Below are 17,572 nucleotides of genomic sequence, written 5' to 3' on the forward strand. Positions count from 1 at the left end.
GAATTCTCATTTAAGGGTATTTTTGGAAATTTATTGTTTATAAATCTAGATTTACGTTATATTGGCATATTTATTAACTTTTCTAAAACTTAACCTATTAATTTTAATTCCTTCCAAATGTTGGCCTATTTCCCTCCATCACCCTATTTGTTTCTATATTTATTTATACTTTCTTTCCAAAAAGCATTACAGGTAAATGCTATAAGTAAATGTTTTTACCATTTCTTTTCCTTATTTAAGTGGTCTTTCTTGAAGTTTTATTGGGAAAAATGAGAAATGGTAGTAAATAGGGATTTTTGAAATTAAATTAAGTAAATAGGAGATTTCAACACTATTTTAAATAAATAACAATTTATTGTGTAAATGTGTAGGGCTGTTCATAAACCCGAACAACCCGCAAACCCAACCCACCCTGCCCCAACCCAAGCCGAAAAAAGCAACCCACAACATTATTTTTAAATTTGCGGCTCATTATACCTCTGGCCCGAAGTGTTTGGGGCGGATTACAGGTTGGGCCCATAACAACCCGCAATCCCTAACCCAACCCGCACAACATACCCCTAAGCTTTTGGCCTAAGCCGAACTGCCTAAGTTCTACCTCACTAACATTAGGGTTCACAATCTCATTCTCGGTCTCCCCTCCCGTGAACCCCCTCTTCTTGCCTCTTCCTTTTCAGTTTTCCCTCTTCTTCCCCTCCCGTGAACCCCCTCATAACTCTCTCCTCATTGCTCAGTCCTCTCGGCCGCCGTCTTGCCCACTTTCTCCGGTGCTCTCTCGCCGGACTGATAAGGATGGTTACTATTTCTATTTAATGATGAAGTTTGAATATTATATTGAACTTTAAGTCTTTAATTTTTTGAATGTTGAAACCGACCACCCAACCCACCCCGCACCGCCCCAACCCAACTCGAACATCGTTGGGTTGTGAAATTTTTCTAACATCGTTGGGCCTAAATATGTGCAACCCGCACCCTTTGGGGCGGGGAAAAAAATCCTACCCCGCACCAACCCAACCCATGAACAGCCCTATAAATGTGTTATTTATTACTGATAAAAAATCTTTATTTACGTAGAAAAACTATTTTTAGCAGTCATAAAACGTAAATTTACATAGAAATTTTTTTTTACTAATCGTAAATGAAACATTTATGCGATAAACTATTATTTACTTAAAATAGTTTTAAAATATATTATTTACTTAATTAATTAATTTCATAAATATATTATTTACTACGTACTCTAGATAAAAATGAAGGAGATTTATCCCATCAAAGTTCAAACCACTCGTTTACTTTTTCGATCCAAATAAAGGTTTAAATTAGGTTCATGGGTTCAACCTTTAAACCTTAATAACCCATAAATTAAGGCTTCGTTCACTTTGCGGATTCGAGTTTTCAATTCGAACTTAAATGTGATATTTTATGAGAACTTTTTACTGTAGTAAAAAAAGTTAGATGTGACATTTTCTGAGAATTTTTTACTATAATAACCTAAAACTGAAAACTCGAATCGGTGAAATGAACGAGACCTAAATCTGTTAATAACTGTTATCATTAGTTCAAATTTGATTCTTCTCTCTTCTATCTAGTTTTTAATTTCATATAAGATATGTTTGAAAATGTGTGTGCCTTTTTTTTAGGACTACAGTACAGTATGTTACTAATAACGAATTTTTTTAACGACATATGACTGAAAAGTATTGTTCTTAGATCACAGTTTCATGGAACTAAAAATGGTCTCAAACACATCAGATATAACCTTTTCTATGTAATTAGAAAAAAGCAAAAAAAAAAAAAAATTAAGAAAAATCGGGTAACTCAGGCCGCCACTACTGCAAAGCACGGCGATGGATCACAAAAATCGCGATCGCCGTCTCCTCCACCGCACGATCTCCTCCTCCGGCGTGATCTCATTCTCCACCGCAGCTCGATCTCTTTCTCCTCTGACACGATTTGCACGCGAGATTCCTTCCCCTTATCGACGATGACGGCCGCGACACTTTGAGTTTTATTACAGTAAAAAATGTTTATTTTCTAGTATTTATCATTAATGTTATAATACATTAATTAATAATTATAACTAAACAGAAATACCATTTTTTATTAGAGTAATTTGTACAAATAATTCTTAACTTTTAAAAAAAAAATAACAATTTAATCCTTAATTTTTTTTTAATAAAACTACCGCGATCTATGTAAAAAAGTATAATCTTGACCTCGTTCACTTCGTTCGCTGATTCGAGTTTAGAATTCTTTTAACTTTTTTACTGCATCATTCCTGTCATATTTTCTTAAATTTTTAACATAATTAATGATCGGAAAGCATGTAATCTTGTTAAAGAGGGTCTCTCTCTCTCTCTAGATTTCACAGCCATGAAGCACTTCATGAAGTCTCTCTCTCTAGATTTCGCAGCCATGAAGCACTTCATGAAGTCTCCGGCCTCGCCAACCCTAGCGCAGTTAAGCCCCGGCCGTCGTGGAAGCAGAGGGGCTCTAAGGAGAATACTCCGCTATCAGATCTGAACTCGTTGCCCCCGATTCTGAAGCACTCGCCGGCGATCTCCGCAAAAGACTCAAATTGTATGCCTTTGCTTTTAGCCGCCTATTAATCTCTCTCCAAACCATTTTCTCCGGTAAAGTACATGAGCCTTTTTGGGTTACTCTCAACAGATTAGGATTTCCATAGGAGAGGAATTTTGGGGCAAAGAAAAAAGTTGAAGTTGCAGTGGCTAACCGGAATATGAAGGAAATCCTTGACGCCAAGACTCTCGTCCAATGGAAAGTCTTACAGTATATATACAAAGTTGCTTGTAATGTATTGTATATTATTAATGGAATTACAACATCTTCTAGTCTTGTATAAATACTGACAGCAACATATCCTTTCTGTTTGCTTTGGTAAATTCTTCTGATATCATCTATTCTCTGCTCCTGCCACGACTGCCGCCGTTGAACCCTCTCAGGAGAAAGCTGAGCTGGGAGACAGTTCCCGAGAACTCCATAATTGGAACCTACGAATCTGGTTCATGCTGGTAATCTCTTATTTCAGTTGGGTTTTTCGCGTGGGCTGCTCAAAAGGAGCATCAAGAAGAAAAATCACCCATTGGAGGTCAGATCATCGGGGATGGGGCTCGTCGGTCTGGGTTGGTCAGGGATGAGGCTCGCCGGAGGCGGAGAGGAGGAAGAAGAAGGCCATGGGTGTGAGGTTTTGATGACATTTTTGTCTTTTAATTGAAAAAAGAAGGCAACTGATATGCGAGAATCTGTTAAAAATTTGACAAATATGATTAAATTATACTTTTTTAAATTGGTTAGGGGTAGAATTGTTAAAAAAAAAAATTAGAGATTAAATTGTTATTTTTTATAAAAAGGTTAGAGATTATTGTGCAAATTATCCTTTTTATTATATACAAAATAATATATTAAAAATTTAATTAAACGTAATTTTAAAATCAGTTTCAGAATAATTTTAAAAATAATCTCATTTTTATTTTTATATTAAAAATAAAATAAATTTAAAAACGTTACTAAATGGGTCCTTATTTTTTTTCTTTTTTACATATCAATTTAATAATTGTTCCAAGTTTTATAAAATTAAAAAAAATAATCATTTTTAAGAAGTGGTCTATCATTGATTGGATTAATTGGCTAAGTGATTTAATAGTCAATAACTGACTGAACGATATAATAAGTATTTAATTAATATCACTCAATGATTTATGGATCAATCATTAATTGACTAAAAACGTATTTTCTTAAAAAAAAAAATTGTACCTGATATTTTAAAAAAGCATAGATAAAAACATCAACCTCACCTAATTATTTGAGAAATTAAATAGTATATTTATGAAACTAAATTAATAAAATAGTAGATTTTAAAACTTTTAAAAGTAAATATCAGTAAAACATGTAAATATTTTCTTCAACGATTGGGAAAAAAATTTATTTACGTGAAAATTTTTTTTACCGGTCATAAAAAAAAATTTACATGAAAAAAATATTTTTATTAATTGTAAATGAAATATTTTCATAATAAATTGTTATTTACTTAATTTACTTCCATAAATCTGTTATTTATTACATTTCCCTTTCTCTTTCATATATTGCTCTACAAGTTCTCTAAACCCTTTAATCATTGTCGAAAATCCTAAGCGAAAAGACCATTCAACACAAGTAATTTCATGAACATCACCTTGTAAAATAAGTTCAAAATTGATAGACGAAATAGAAGAACTAATTTTGTTAAATTCTGTTTATCAAAAAAAAAATTTCTAGCCTCATACGATACAATAGATGAAATGAGCCATGTTCTATTACAAGAAACAAATTTACTTCCATGACTAAAGTCTCCTTAAACAAATTAGCATTTTCTATCAAATATTTCATCCCTACTCCTTACTCTTTATTGGCTCGCAGTCTTTTATCCTAGATCCACACTTGATCAGCTGCATCAGAACCGTTGAGGCCTTTGTCCTCCCGCATTCACGAGCATTCTCAGCCGTCCAATCCTTTCCACACCGGTCATCAACTTCCATTGACACTTTCAAACTCTCCAGCCCACCAAAAGCACCATCCACCTCTGCAGCCTCAGCCATGCTTGTTCTTCTCTGCCTCGCCCTTTCGTCGGCCTGCTGCATCAACGCGCTGGCTGCTTTCTTGGAGGTTTTAGGCCCGTTGACGTGGTACTCACGGACGTCATCAACTGACCCGCATGACTGATTTTTCCTTCTGGTGATCGTGGTTGGAGGAGCAGTGAGATGTTCCTCGCCCGGACTTTTTGTTTCCCGCGAAAACATGGAGGATGATGATGATGAGAATGATGAACCGGTGCTTTCCAAGGACCTAAAGCTTAAAGAAGTAGGTTCAAGGAGTTGTGATCCTTTGAGGACGTATTCATGGCCTTGGCATGGATATATGAAGTCGTCCTCGGATAAGTCCTGCCACACAAAGCTGTTTTTGTAGCTCCTGAAAAATGAAAAACTCTGTTTGGTTCACGAGAAATGGAGTGGTAAAATAAGAGAGAGAGAGAGAGAGAGAGAGAGAGAGCAAAAAGCAAAGGGAAGAGAAGTTAGGGAAGTCATTGTTAAGTGATGGAGCCTTATTATCTTGCTGATGTTGAGTTAGCAAAGGGTGTCGGTTTTGGGAATTAGGTTATAGAGAAACAGAGTGTGAGAGGTATGAGGTGTGATTCTCTTTCGATTCCTTTTTTTTTTTTCCCCCCCATTCTAGTGAAATTCTGAAGCCGCTGAAAATGGACGTTAACTCTTACATTAAGTATGAATCACTATGAATTTTATGTGTGTTTTTTTATCATTCTTTTTATTATTGCTCAGGGCGACTAATTCATAACACTGCCTATGTTATCTCTAGTTTTTCTCTCAGAAAAACATAGGAATTGCATTGTCGAAACTTTACTTACCGCTTTGAAGACCAGGAATACATGTTGGCAAGGCCTTGTCCTCTGAGAGAACCCAACCTACTTATGACATCTAAAAGGAGAAACCACAAATTATTGTACTCAACAGTAAGTTATATAATATATAAATAAATATTAATGTACAATTATATCATATATTCAGCATAATATGCTTCATCAGTGGTCTTTTTTTTGGGGGGGGAATTTACCTTTGAGATAGAGTCCTTGAGGAGAAGAGAGAGGAACCACCATGAAATGAGGATGTTCAAGCTGGCCATTCCTGGAAAGATAGTAAATCACTGGAACTTTTTGATCTGTTTTTCTCATTGCCTTGGGTTCCATCCACGCTTTGCTTCTTTGGCTAGCAGCATTTTCTTCCATATCTTTCCATATCCTTGGCACTGAAATTTCTGCTTTTGCTTCTGAACTAACAGCCATTATTTGAAGACAGAGTGATTTAAAGAGACTGAACTGGGAAAGTTGGTTCCAAGCTGAACAGAAATGGAGACTCAAATAAAAGCTGAAGCTGAAATGTCAATGAAGTTCTCAGATATGAATTTAGGAACAAGAGGTGACTAGAAATACTAATATGAAGTGGGAAAGCAACAGATGAGAGGAAAGGGTGGAACTTTGTAATTTATAGAGGGAAGAGAACTTGGAAATGACAGAAAGTAAGGCCTTTGCTTGGCAGTACTACATTTGTTTCTGTGGCTGTGTCATGACTTGTGAGTATTATAATTGGGGTTTTAGGGTTTTGTCTGCCGAATTTTGATTGAATCGGTAAGCTACCCCTTAAACTAATAAATTTGACAAATTATTCCAGAATTTCAGGAAATGTTAGTAGAATGTCCTTAAATTGAGAAAGAAACGCATTTCATGAGATATGATGTGCTTTGATCGTCATCTAAAATTTCAGTCTTTCTTCAAACAATCTCATGTTAACATAGTGTGTTCAGTTGCGTTTTCAACCAAATTTTAGCATTTATGATGAATGTGGAGGCAATCTACCACTTTATTAAATTCTAAGAGATGGTTTGTCAAAATTAAAAGTTTATGGAGTAATTTTCCAATCGTGAAAAGTTTAAGCGCATAAGTGCTAAATACCATTGTATTTAAATCTCAACACTCCCCTGTATAATTGATGTTAATAAGATGTAAATATTCCATGGCAGTAGGTGTTGGGACCAAACTATGTCACGTCCCTTTAGTCATATTGACTATGACCATACAAGTTCACGGATGAAAGTGAAACTAGGACAAAGGTTCCATTTTCGATATAAACCAAGTCAAAAAGCAGTCCCGTGAAACCACAAGACTCGAATAAGGAAGATGAGATATCTTTGACAATTTCTTCACTTGTTACAAACAAAAATATGGGAATATCTAATTTACCAAAAAAAAAAAAAAAGTGGGAATATCTAGTAGACAATGTGCAAAACTCCAAGCAGAAATGAGAGAGAGCATGGCATTGAGCCATTGACCATACCATGCCCTCCAAAAGTCCGGCCATTACATGCCATCACATTACGACACTGCCTGCTTTGCCTCTACTTGTGTCCATATTTCTTGTGGTAATTTTCTTAATCTTGTGAATATATAAAATAAGAAATAATAACCAAAGTAACTCATGTATAATATCAAATAGAAAACGGTCACACTATTTGCAATACTAAATTCTTATAGAACTAAATTTAGTTTATCGAATCTTTATATTGTGGTTGTGTAGAAAACAAACATAGTGACCAAAACTCAAGAGTTATATAGATGATTCTAAGTCAACCCTTGTTCTGCCGGCTGAATTTAGTTAAGCAGGACTATAGGAACTCGTGGCACAGAGTCAAGAGACTGGTTAATAATAATAATAATAATAATAATAATAATAATATGAATAATAATAATAATAATATGAAGAATAATAATAATAATAATAATAATATGAAGAATAATAATAATAATATGAAGAAGAAGAAGAAAAACAAATGACAATGCAACATAATGCAGTTTGCTGCCGCTGCATGGCAATGCCCCTTCGTCCCATGCGCCTTGATATGAACGAAATTTTCGGGAAATTACTGAAGTTATAATTATCCAAAAAAAAAAAAAGGATGAAACTAAATATCAACTATATCAAGTAGCCGATTTTAAAGTATTCTCTCTGTTGATAGTGTCAAACAACTTACATAACTTTGATGACCAAACCAGAGAAACTATGAAACATTGCAGGTCAGAAAAAGAAAGCGTCATACTAAAAACCTCAATTATTAAGCAATAGACAACTCATTGCTAGTCTCTTCTTTTTTTCTTCCCTTGCGATGGAAACTCCTATAAGAGAAATAAAATGAGAAAAGACAAATACAAAAGCCCTTCAAAATTTTTGCTCGAAATTGGCTGCTTGGAAAATACCAACAGCACCTAGAGCTGTGTCTCTTCAGCTTGTCCAAATGACAACTTAACGAGTCTACAATACTGCTCCCAAAAAATTGTTACATGGTGAGATTTTTTCCCACCTATTTATAATGAAAAACCTTGGAAAGATGGCACGTCAGTTCAAGAACCAGCTGTTTGCTTCTTCGGACAATCAGAAGAAATATGGCCTTTTCCACCACACTCATAACATGTCCTCCTCTTGATCTTACCAGCACTAACAACAGGGGTCGACCCACTAATGGTATTGGCAGTTTTCATAGTTGTAGGAGCAGCTTCTGCAGTTGTAAGAGCAGTTTCTGTAGTTGGAGGATCAGTTTGGTTCTTCGGACAATCTGCTGTAGCATCTGTTGAACCGGCCGTTTGCTTCTTTGGACAATCAGAAGAAATATGGCCCTTCTCACCACACTCATAACACGATCTCCTCTTCATCTTACCAGTACTAACAACAGAGGTCGACCCGCTATTGGTATCAGCTGTTTTTGTAGCTGTAAGAGCAATTTCTGTAGTTGTAGGAGTAATTTGCTGCTTTGAAGAATCTGCTACACCAACCGTTGAACTGGCTGTTTTCTTCTTTGGACAATCAGAAGAAATATGGCCCTTCTCACCACACTCATAACATGACCTCCTTTTCATCTTACCAGTACTAGCAACAGAGGTCGACACGGCATTAGTATCAGTCGTTTCTGTAGTCGTTGGAGCAGTTTCTGTAGTTCTAGGCACAGATCTGGTATTGGTCTGCATTTTTTTAAGAGGGACTGCGCATCTAATCCTGGCAGGTCTTCCACACACAACCTTCTGATCCAACTTCAATGCCATTGTCAAAGAAAGACTATCTGAGAAATCTACGTGAGCATAGCCTCGGAATTCACCTGTTTCCTTGTCCATACCAAACCGTATAGATGATACTTTGCAGTCCGAGAAAAAATTCTTCAGTTTATCCTCTGTGATATCCCATGCCAAATTTCCAACATAGATTCTGTTGTAACCTTCCACAATTTCTGGGGCAAAGTCAGATTTTTTGTTGATTTGGTTTGCGTTGTAAGGTTGGATAGTCAGAAACAGCCCACCCCTGAGATATCAAAGTTACACATGCTTGCTGTGAGAATTGAGCAACAACAATAAATTTGTCAATCACGGAGAACATTTTTCATACTCACATGTCTGATCCATCCAGAGCCAAGGCTCGTTTTGCTGCAGCTTCAGTCTGTAGAACACTGAAATTGTCAGCTCAAAGCAGCGAGAAAAACCTATCTGGGCAAGACTATATTCCAAATCCAATAAGGTACTAAAGTTTTAGAAACTCCATCTTGATTCTCGGCTACTTTCACATTTTAGTTTCAGTTTGTTTCTCAAATAAAGAACCCAAGTTCAATCATGAAAAAGGCTATAGCCTATAGCAAAAATCTCTAATAAATGCAGTCAAGAATAGACTCCAAATTACATAATTTGAAATCCGCGAACTATAGGCCAAATCCTATTTTGGTCACTGACTTTTGAAACATCTCAAAGTAAGTCCCCAATCCACAAAGATGTTCCAAATTATTCATTCCGTTCATCATCCTACTGATAAAATCTAAATGGAACAAGGCATGGCTTCCTTCTTAACAGTCATGCCCTCACTTTCCTTATTCTGTTCAGATTTTAACAGTCAGGCACACGTAAGGACTAATTTGGGACAACATGATATATTTGGGAGTCATTTTGGGATCTTTCAAAAGTCATGGACCAAAATGAGACTTGGTTAATAGTTCTGGGACTAAAATAAGATTCACCCTAATTCAAATGTAAATCAATGTAATACTCATTTTTAGTTTTTACCTTAAAGCTAATAATGGAAATTCCTCTAAACTTTCCACTCTCCGGAAAGGTCATACAATCAACCTCAGTTATAGTGCCACATCCTTCAAAATAACTTCGAATGTCATCCTCAGTTGAGTAGAAAGGAATTCCTCCAACATAAACTTTTGTGGTAACATTACCATTTGCTTGACTAGAAATGACAAAAAACACGTACAATCAGCCCACATCGCACAGTTTAGGGGATAAACAAAAGCAGGAATAGAGAAACTCACGAACTGAGAAATCGAATTATAATTGAATACCAAAGAACAATGTAATCCCTTCTTCTCATATTCAATTTCGTCAAAACAAATTCAAGAGCCAGTCCAAAATCATCTACACTGCTGAGATATTAAAACATAGGCAAAGGCTCGAGTCCTTCACAACGGACATTCTACATGGTCCATCACGAAGGACATTCCTACGTGATACAAGATGTAACATAACATTTATTTTATGTAACCATTATTTTCCTAAGACCATTTTACGTAGTCTGAATGTCACGTTATATATTATATTGTAGGATTGATTATTCGTCAAGGATCGAAGACAAAACCATAAAACATAATCATTGGATTTAATTAAAATTGGAATAAGTTTCTCTCAACAAGCAAATTCAAGGCAACAAATATCATCCAAAAGCATCAAAACTAATCAGAAAATCAGACTAACCACCAACACAACCAAACCAATTTTAAGGAAATTAATCAGCAAACGAAAAAACTCAACTTGAGAAAATTAACATAATCTAAAAGTACCTATTAACATCATTCTTCTCATTCGGCTCCACAACCATTTGCTCTTCATTCCCAAGCTCTTTCCCTTCCTCATTCTTAGCCTTCTTCTTCTTACTATTTTTCTTCTTTTTCTTCTTTGTCTTGCTCTTCTTCACAACCCCATTTTCCTCCGACACCAAAACGACATCGTTCCCCTCCCTCTTCCTCTTCCTCTTCTTCCCCTCCGACCCACTTTCCTTCTTGTCTTCTTCTCCAAGATTATCGCCATTTACGGGCTCCAAACCTCGCAAAGAGAAGGTTTCTCGGCGTTTCTCTCGCTTTGACAATCTGGGTCTCTGAGTTGATGAGTCCAAAAGCAGTTTCAGAGACTGGGTTTGTGATTCTGTATTCAAATCAGCTTTGGCTACTGATTCTGATAAAGATTTGGCTAGCTCTGCTCTAAGCTTTTGCTTCAGCTTTTTGTTCGATAAAACCATTTTTGCTTTTTTTTCCTTCTCTTCCCCGTAATGGGTTCTTCTCCGAGAGTCGCTCAAAGACACAGGTTTTGCGAAATGTGGTTTTGGGAAACGGAGGTTTTAGACGGCACCATACAAAAGCCGCACAAGATTATCCTCCGCGAAGCGCGACATGTCGTTTTATAAAACGACGACTACGTGTTCTTTTATTTTTCTAATCGGTGCGTTTACAAACTTTTGAATAAATTGTATGTCGTCTTCAAAAAATATGAACGACATCAATTGTTAATGAAAATTATGACTGTGTTTGAAATTAATTTAGTTTTTATTTTTTACGTTTTTAAACGGTATTTGGTGTAATAAAGATAAAAAATAAAAATTAAATCAATTTTTTAATTTAGTGTAAAACGAGAGAGAAATGAAAAATGACTTTTAGTCGTTTTTTATTTTTTATTTTCATTTTCTCCTCTCGAGAGCAGAGAAAGAGAGGGACATTAATGAGTTTTTTTATACTGAAAATAATCTATTGATAAAACTACCAAACGCATTTTCAAAAATGATTTCTGTCTTAGATTAAAATTATTTTCATTTTTATTTTCATACAAAAAATAAAATTATTTTAGAACGAGTTTCAAACGCACCCTCTAATAAAACTCGAAGAATGGTCTTAAATTGAACATCGCTAAACGGCTCTGTGGAGCTCTTCAGCTCCTTATACACATAAGGTGACACATAGAGTGGGCTCCATATGAGTCTCACAGAGGTACGAGGCCCACCTTATATGTTTGAGGAGGAGTTGCGGCCCCGCGAAGCCATTTAGCATTTTGTTTTAAATTTTATATTTAAAAAAATAACACGTAGTGGTTGTAAGCATCGTTTAGAGATGATTCATATATGACTCCATGTTAAAGTGTAGATATAAAATCACAACCTTACCGGATTAAGGGGCTATTTAAGCGAATGGTCCAGAAAAATAGGGCAAAATAGAGCTGCAGAGTAAAAATTTAAACATAACCTTCATTTTTCAAGAGGAATCACCTAAAGTAGGAGCTCATCATGTGATATTCAAGTCAATCATGACAAGACACTCAACAATCCCCCTTCTCTAGAAAACGTGATGAAATACAAATGCTGATTTAGGAGTTCTTTAGCTCCTAAGATGGTCGAAGCTTTAATATGTTTGAAAATTTTGTTGAATGCTAGGGACGAGGAATATGAGCCTGTAGTACTTCGACAGTACATGGATGAGGTTGAAAGTTATGAAGATTGCTACGAAGTTGTGGCCGGTAATTATAGTTTAAAACTTCAAAATTATCATCCTTTTTTTTGCTTGTGTTTTTATATTAGTTTGCAATCTAACGTTTCTTTCAACTTTGTAGATGATAGCTCTATTGTTCCTCCGAGTTGCTCTAGTACAAATCAACCTCTGAACCCAACTCCGGATGTGCCACCTAAGGAATTCGTTAAGTAGGTTACCATGAAAATGAATCAAATATAAGATTTATACTTTCATTTCATGTTATTTATTTGATTTTATTATATGCTAATTTAGTGTTGTGTTTCAAACTTGTGTTTGTAGTGTTCCTATGGAGGAGGACAAGTGATGGCTTTTGGGTCTCCTCTCCGGATTGCAATGTGGCAAAAGGACTCTTTTGGGATTTTTAGAACTTCTGAGTTTGGACATTTGTTTATTGTTATTTGCTATGGCCTTTTAATTCGAGACTTGACTATGTTAGTTGCTATGTGTTTGCTCGGAGGTTTGGTTCATGGATTTAGAACCATTCTTGTTTTACGTGTGTTTTTTGTGAGAGAAAAATACTGTAGAGAATAGTGCTGAAACTTTAGATGGGCCGCCCGCGACTACCGAAAAGCTGAATTTTTGCCCAATTACCGAACTCGAACTGTCCAAAAATTCAGGATGTCCGACCCGACCCGAATTTCACCATGGACGGGCTTCGGGCAGGAGTTGGCTGCCCGTGCCCGATTGGGTTGCCCGATGCCCGACCGGCTGTCCGAATTTTCAAATATTTTTTATATTATATTTTTATATTGTATAATGTGTGTATATATATATATATATTACAATTTGAAATTTGAAATAAATACACGAACTATATAAAAAAAATTATTTCTTTATTGATTTTTAAATTTGTAATTCATGATTGTCTCGTTAAAAACCTTATCAAGAAAAACCCAATTGGGATAAAAACTTAATAAGGAAAAAAGAGTGCAATCATTGTGGGACGAATTACAAATTTGACGAAGTTACAAAGTCTATACAATATTTCAATAGCACTATACAAATTAGAAATTACAAAGTAAATAAATATTTACAAATTACAATAATAAAATTTAATTTGAAGCAGAAGGATCGTCTTGAAAATTAAACGTTAATCTATTAAACTCGTCGATCCATTCTTGGCTTGCCGGTGAGATTGTATCGTGTAAGCATTGGTCGGAACGATCCCAATCCTTGATGCACACCAAAGCTTCAACAATATCATGTTGCAATGCGTTTCTCTGTTCTTTAAGTATTCGGCCGGTTGTACTGAATGCTTGTTCGGCTGCAATAGTGGAGACCGGGATCAAAAAAATATATATTGCCAGTCGCGTTAGGATCGGCTAAGTTAATGCCCGTGCCCTCCACCACTGAACCAAATCAAACATTTCACTACTATCTACAACTAAGCCCTCACTCAGGGACGCCATTAACTCGTTGAATCCGCCGCTGTTGCCGCCACCTCTTTATGAAGATCCACTCCCAGATTCTTCTTGACCTTGAGTCGTCATCTTCTTCTTGACCTTGAGTCGTCATCTTCTTCTTCTTCTTAGACAACCCGAAAAAATTCAAGAATGAATGCGGATTGTCGTCTCGTTGTTGCGGTTGTTCAACACGATGTGTGTTTCTAAACCTACTTTCGTAAGAGATATAGAGAGAAAATATTTTTTCCTTTATAATAGGAAATTGGTCAGTAGTGTCGATAGCTAAAAATTCACCTAAGTTATCTAATCCACTTTCTAAACCTTCTAATTTTAATCTAGGGTCAAAAATATCACCGAAACCATACAACATGGGTAATTTAGACCAATATTTCTTAAATTTCTTTTCCATAAAGGCGATAGGAACTCCTAAAACCTCGTGTGTCCTAAATTTACTAAATAAAATAGACATTCTTAAAAGTTCTCCTAACGCTAATGGTGACATTGTGTAATAAGTTCCACTAAGCTTTAAGGTAACTTCGTGAAATCTACCTAAAAAGTTATATAAGAGTTCGGCAACTTGCCAATCAGTTTCATCTATAAATCATGGTCCTAATTTTGCACTGACATAATTTGTTATAGCATCTTTATAGGGGATGCATTGTTCAAGTATTATATCAGTGGAGTTCCATCTTATGGGCATATCTAAGGCTAATGCTCTTGGATTTGACTATGTTAGTTGTTATGTGTTTGCTTGGACGTTTGGTTCAGAATTAGGAACGAATGCGGAAACAAACATCTAATAAATGTTTGGGAGTTAGAACTTGCAAGTTTGGAACTTCTTTCGACTTGGATGTTTGGAAGTTGAAACTTTAGAATTTGGATTTTTATATTTTATGGACTGTGTCGTTTTTAATGTATTAAAATCAGGTTTGTTTTTGCCTTTTTGTGTAGTAAGTGTCAAAATCAAGTTCGAAAAACTGTCGGTTAACCGCTAAACCGAACCGAACCGACCGTGTATGGCAGTCCGGTTGATGTTCAATTGTATACCCCTTATTGGACGATGATTGAATCGACAAAAATCGACAGATCTACAACAGAAGCAAGTGGAGCAAGTGTTTTTACCGTTTAATTTTTTAACATCTGTAGCATGAGCAGTTATGTGTGATGTACTGTAAATTTTTAATAAAAATATGTACAGATCTAACCGTTAAAAAACCGTGATCCACCAAGGGGTCACAATTAAGGGTTGCACCTTCTGTCAAGGTTTCCTAAAATATAATAATAATGGTAATTATTTAATAGATAGATGATCGAATTAAGATAATAGATATATTAATTGAATTAAGATTATAAATACATGAGAATTTTTATGGTGCAACTCCAAATTGTGACCCATCAGCGGAGCAAGTATTTTTAGTCGTTCGATTAACTTTTTAACGGTCAAATTTGAGCAAGTCCGTATTAAAAATTTACAGCGTACTATACAAAACTGCTACATCTGAGCTTTAAAAAATTAATCTAATGATAAAAACACTTACTTCACCGGTGGTCACAATTAGGAGTTGCAATGTAATAGAAGCCTAGTAAAGAAAGAAAGAAAATACAGTTCTGCCACTTCATATTATTCATGCGTCCATACGTCTGCATGGTCCAAGATCAAATTTTCTGAAATCAATCTGCATTTTGTTATTATTATTATGATTATTATTATGATTATTATTATGATTATTATTATGATTATTATTATGATTATTATTATTATTATAATTTATTATTATTATTATTATTATTATTATTATTATTATTATTATTGTGTGGGAAAATGTGGATGACGCGTGAAAGAACAACAGTGTGACACGTGGCCTTGCTTTTCCTCAAAAGGCAACAACCCTTGACGCTGGGGACTCCCTTTCCTTAAGCTGCAAAGGAAGCCCAACTTAGGACGCCGACTCCTCATGACGACGACAGGTCGTACCGTCGACCTTACGACGGAAATCCTTTAGGAGAAAATCAATTGCCAAGAAAGACAACTAGGCTGAGCAAACAGAGACGGCGAGAGGAATGTCCCAAAAGGGGAAAGCCTGACATCGCAAGTTGCGTGCAGAAATGGGGGATGTCTGCAGTGTAGGCATTAATTGTAAACCCTTAAACCGCCCTACGGGGGACAGAAAAGGGTTACAGGTACGCACAGAGCCGTAATAGGAGACTAATTGGCTAAGTGAATAGTTCACAAAGTGATTAGTGGGCTACGATCTGGGCCTAGAAAGGCAGACCACTTGAGTGCTTCTGCCTACAAAGGAGACCCACCCAATGAAGGAAGCTCGGCTATAAAAGGGACAAAACCCCATACAGGAAAGAGGTTCGCTTCCTGAGAGAGAAAAAATGAGAGAACAACAGTTGATGTAAATTGTAACAATCTCAAAAGGAATATAAAACTGCAGTGGATGTAGCTCTTCATTAACAGAGTGAACCACTATAAATTTTGTGTGTTCTTCTACTTCAAGCATTTTTTCGCATATTGCTCACCATTCTAAAAATACAACAAACACTTCATTGCATAAATTGAGTGTACAATCAATATCAAGCCGGTAATCCAACGGGATACCTAGAGGTGACCCGACCAATTTCTGTTGACGAGATTTCACCGTCAACAATTATTATTATTATTATTATTATTATTATTTGTGTAATGGTTTTTGACTTATTTTTAACAAAACGCACTTTGTTTTTGGAAATAGATAAAAGGAAAGGTATATAGCCATGCAAAAAATTTCAGAATCGATTGTCATCACTTTTCTTTTTCCTTGTGATCACGGTTTTTGACCGATCATCTTTATCACTGGAAAACGCACCTTGTTTTGAAAATAGAAAAATGGTAATTAACTTTCGAATGAAATCATATAACTTGGAGAAGTTTTGGGGGAACTTCATAATATTGGCGGAGTGTTGTTTTCATTAATAAGATTTACCAAATTAAGTGTACGTTTGCCAACTTGTGTAATCTGATAATATCAACAATATATATATATATATATATATATATATGATGTTGAAAGATAAAACAATATCAGGCAGTAAAATGTTTGACTATGAAACATATTGGAGTTATTGAGATGGCCTCGTTCATTTCGCTGATTTGAGTTTAGAATTCGAGTTTATATGTGATTTTATGTGAGAGCTTTTTACTGTAGTAAAAAAATTAGATGTGACTGTTTGTGAGAGCTTTTTACTGTAGCAAAACTCGAATTCTAAATTCGAATCAGCGAAACAAACGAGGCAACACACTACGAATTAAGAAAATTCAACATTATGGTAGTGCGTTGCTTTTGGGGAGTTGCGCGCTTTGGTTTCCTCCGTTAAAAGCTACTTTTTCAAGAGATTAAGGGGCTGTTCAGCAGTCCCTTTTTTGAGTCAAAAACTCAAAAAAACAACTCGAGTTACAACTTTATTTAAGTTTATGTTCTTTTAAGTTTGAACTCGAGTTTGAACTCGAGTTTGGGACTAAAACTCGAGTTTAAAGCCCCGTTCACTTCACCGATTCGAGTTTAGAATTCGAGTTTTGCTACAGTAAAAAATTCTCAGACACGGTCACATTTAACTTTTTTGCTACAGTAAAAAGCTCTCACATAAAATCACATCTCAACTCGAATCAGCGAAGTAAACGGGTAGTTTCCCCTTCAACTCGAGTTCAGAAACTTTTATTCGTTTTCAATTTTTAATAGTGTTATGCTGTTGATGGTGTATACTTTTATCATAAAATTGTAACTTTTATTATAATGACCGTATTGTTGTTGTTTTTTTTTTTTTTTTTTTGTTGAAGATCTTCCTTTCATTCGTTTTCAATTTTTTACAGTGAGAATAATTATCGATGTCTGTAATTTCTTTTTTTTTTCAATGCCATAATGGTGGAAATTTGTTCCAGCTATTTCAAATTTTAAATTCCCTCACATAATTTGAAATTCTACCAAAATATAGAATCACAAAATTTAATATTG

At 35.4% G+C, this 17,572-nt stretch overlaps 2 protein-coding genes across 2 annotated transcripts; both read right to left on the reverse strand.

Annotated features, from left to right (window-relative positions):
- Positions 1–4,308: 4,308 nt before the first annotated feature.
- LOC21408099 lies at positions 4,309–5,953 on the reverse strand. Its single transcript, XM_010098347.2, has 3 exons — positions 5,626–5,953; positions 5,420–5,489; positions 4,309–4,965 (listed from the first exon to the last, which is right to left on the reverse strand). The coding sequence occupies exons 1-3, from the start codon at positions 5,852–5,854 to the stop codon at positions 4,389–4,391; spliced, it is 876 nt and encodes a 291-aa protein (XP_010096649.1). The 5' UTR covers positions 5,855–5,953; the 3' UTR covers positions 4,309–4,388.
- Positions 5,954–7,659: 1,706 nt separating this feature from the next.
- LOC21408100 (nucleolin 2) lies at positions 7,660–10,977 on the reverse strand. Its single transcript, XM_010098348.2, has 4 exons — positions 10,441–10,977; positions 9,662–9,833; positions 9,001–9,047; positions 7,660–8,912 (listed from the first exon to the last, which is right to left on the reverse strand). The coding sequence occupies exons 1-4, from the start codon at positions 10,893–10,895 to the stop codon at positions 7,964–7,966; spliced, it is 1,623 nt and encodes a 540-aa protein (XP_010096650.1). The 5' UTR covers positions 10,896–10,977; the 3' UTR covers positions 7,660–7,963.
- Between the last annotated feature and the right edge of the window lie 6,595 nt (positions 10,978–17,572).

The sequence above is a fragment of the Morus notabilis genome, unplaced genomic scaffold, assembly GCF_000414095.1.
Source record: "Morus notabilis unplaced genomic scaffold, ASM41409v2 Scaffold139, whole genome shotgun sequence".
In the NCBI taxonomy this organism is placed as follows: Eukaryota; Viridiplantae; Streptophyta; class Magnoliopsida; order Rosales; family Moraceae; genus Morus; species Morus notabilis.

Bases quoted from the DNA above. Each gene is read 5' to 3' on its own strand.
- LOC21408099 (XM_010098347.2), bottom strand. From the start codon at position 5,854: ATGGCTGTTAGTTCAGAAGCAAAAGCAGAAATTTCAGTGCCAAGGATA. The intron at 5,490-5,625 runs GTAAATTCCCCC...TTCTCCTTTTAG, and splicing joins TCAAGGACTCTATCTCAAAG to ATGTCATAAGTAGGTTGGGT. The intron at 4,966-5,419 runs GTAAGTAAAGTT...TTCATTTTTCAG, and splicing joins TATTCCTGGTCTTCAAAGCG to GAGCTACAAAAACAGCTTTG.
- LOC21408100 (XM_010098348.2), bottom strand. From the start codon at position 10,895: ATGGTTTTATCGAACAAAAAGCTGAAGCAAAAGCTTAGAGCAGAGCTA. The intron at 9,048-9,661 runs GTAAAAACTAAA...AGTGTTCTACAG, and splicing joins TTTCCATTATTAGCTTTAAG to ACTGAAGCTGCAGCAAAACG. The intron at 8,913-9,000 runs GTGAGTATGAAA...TTGATATCTCAG, and splicing joins GCTCTGGATGGATCAGACAT to GGGTGGGCTGTTTCTGACTA.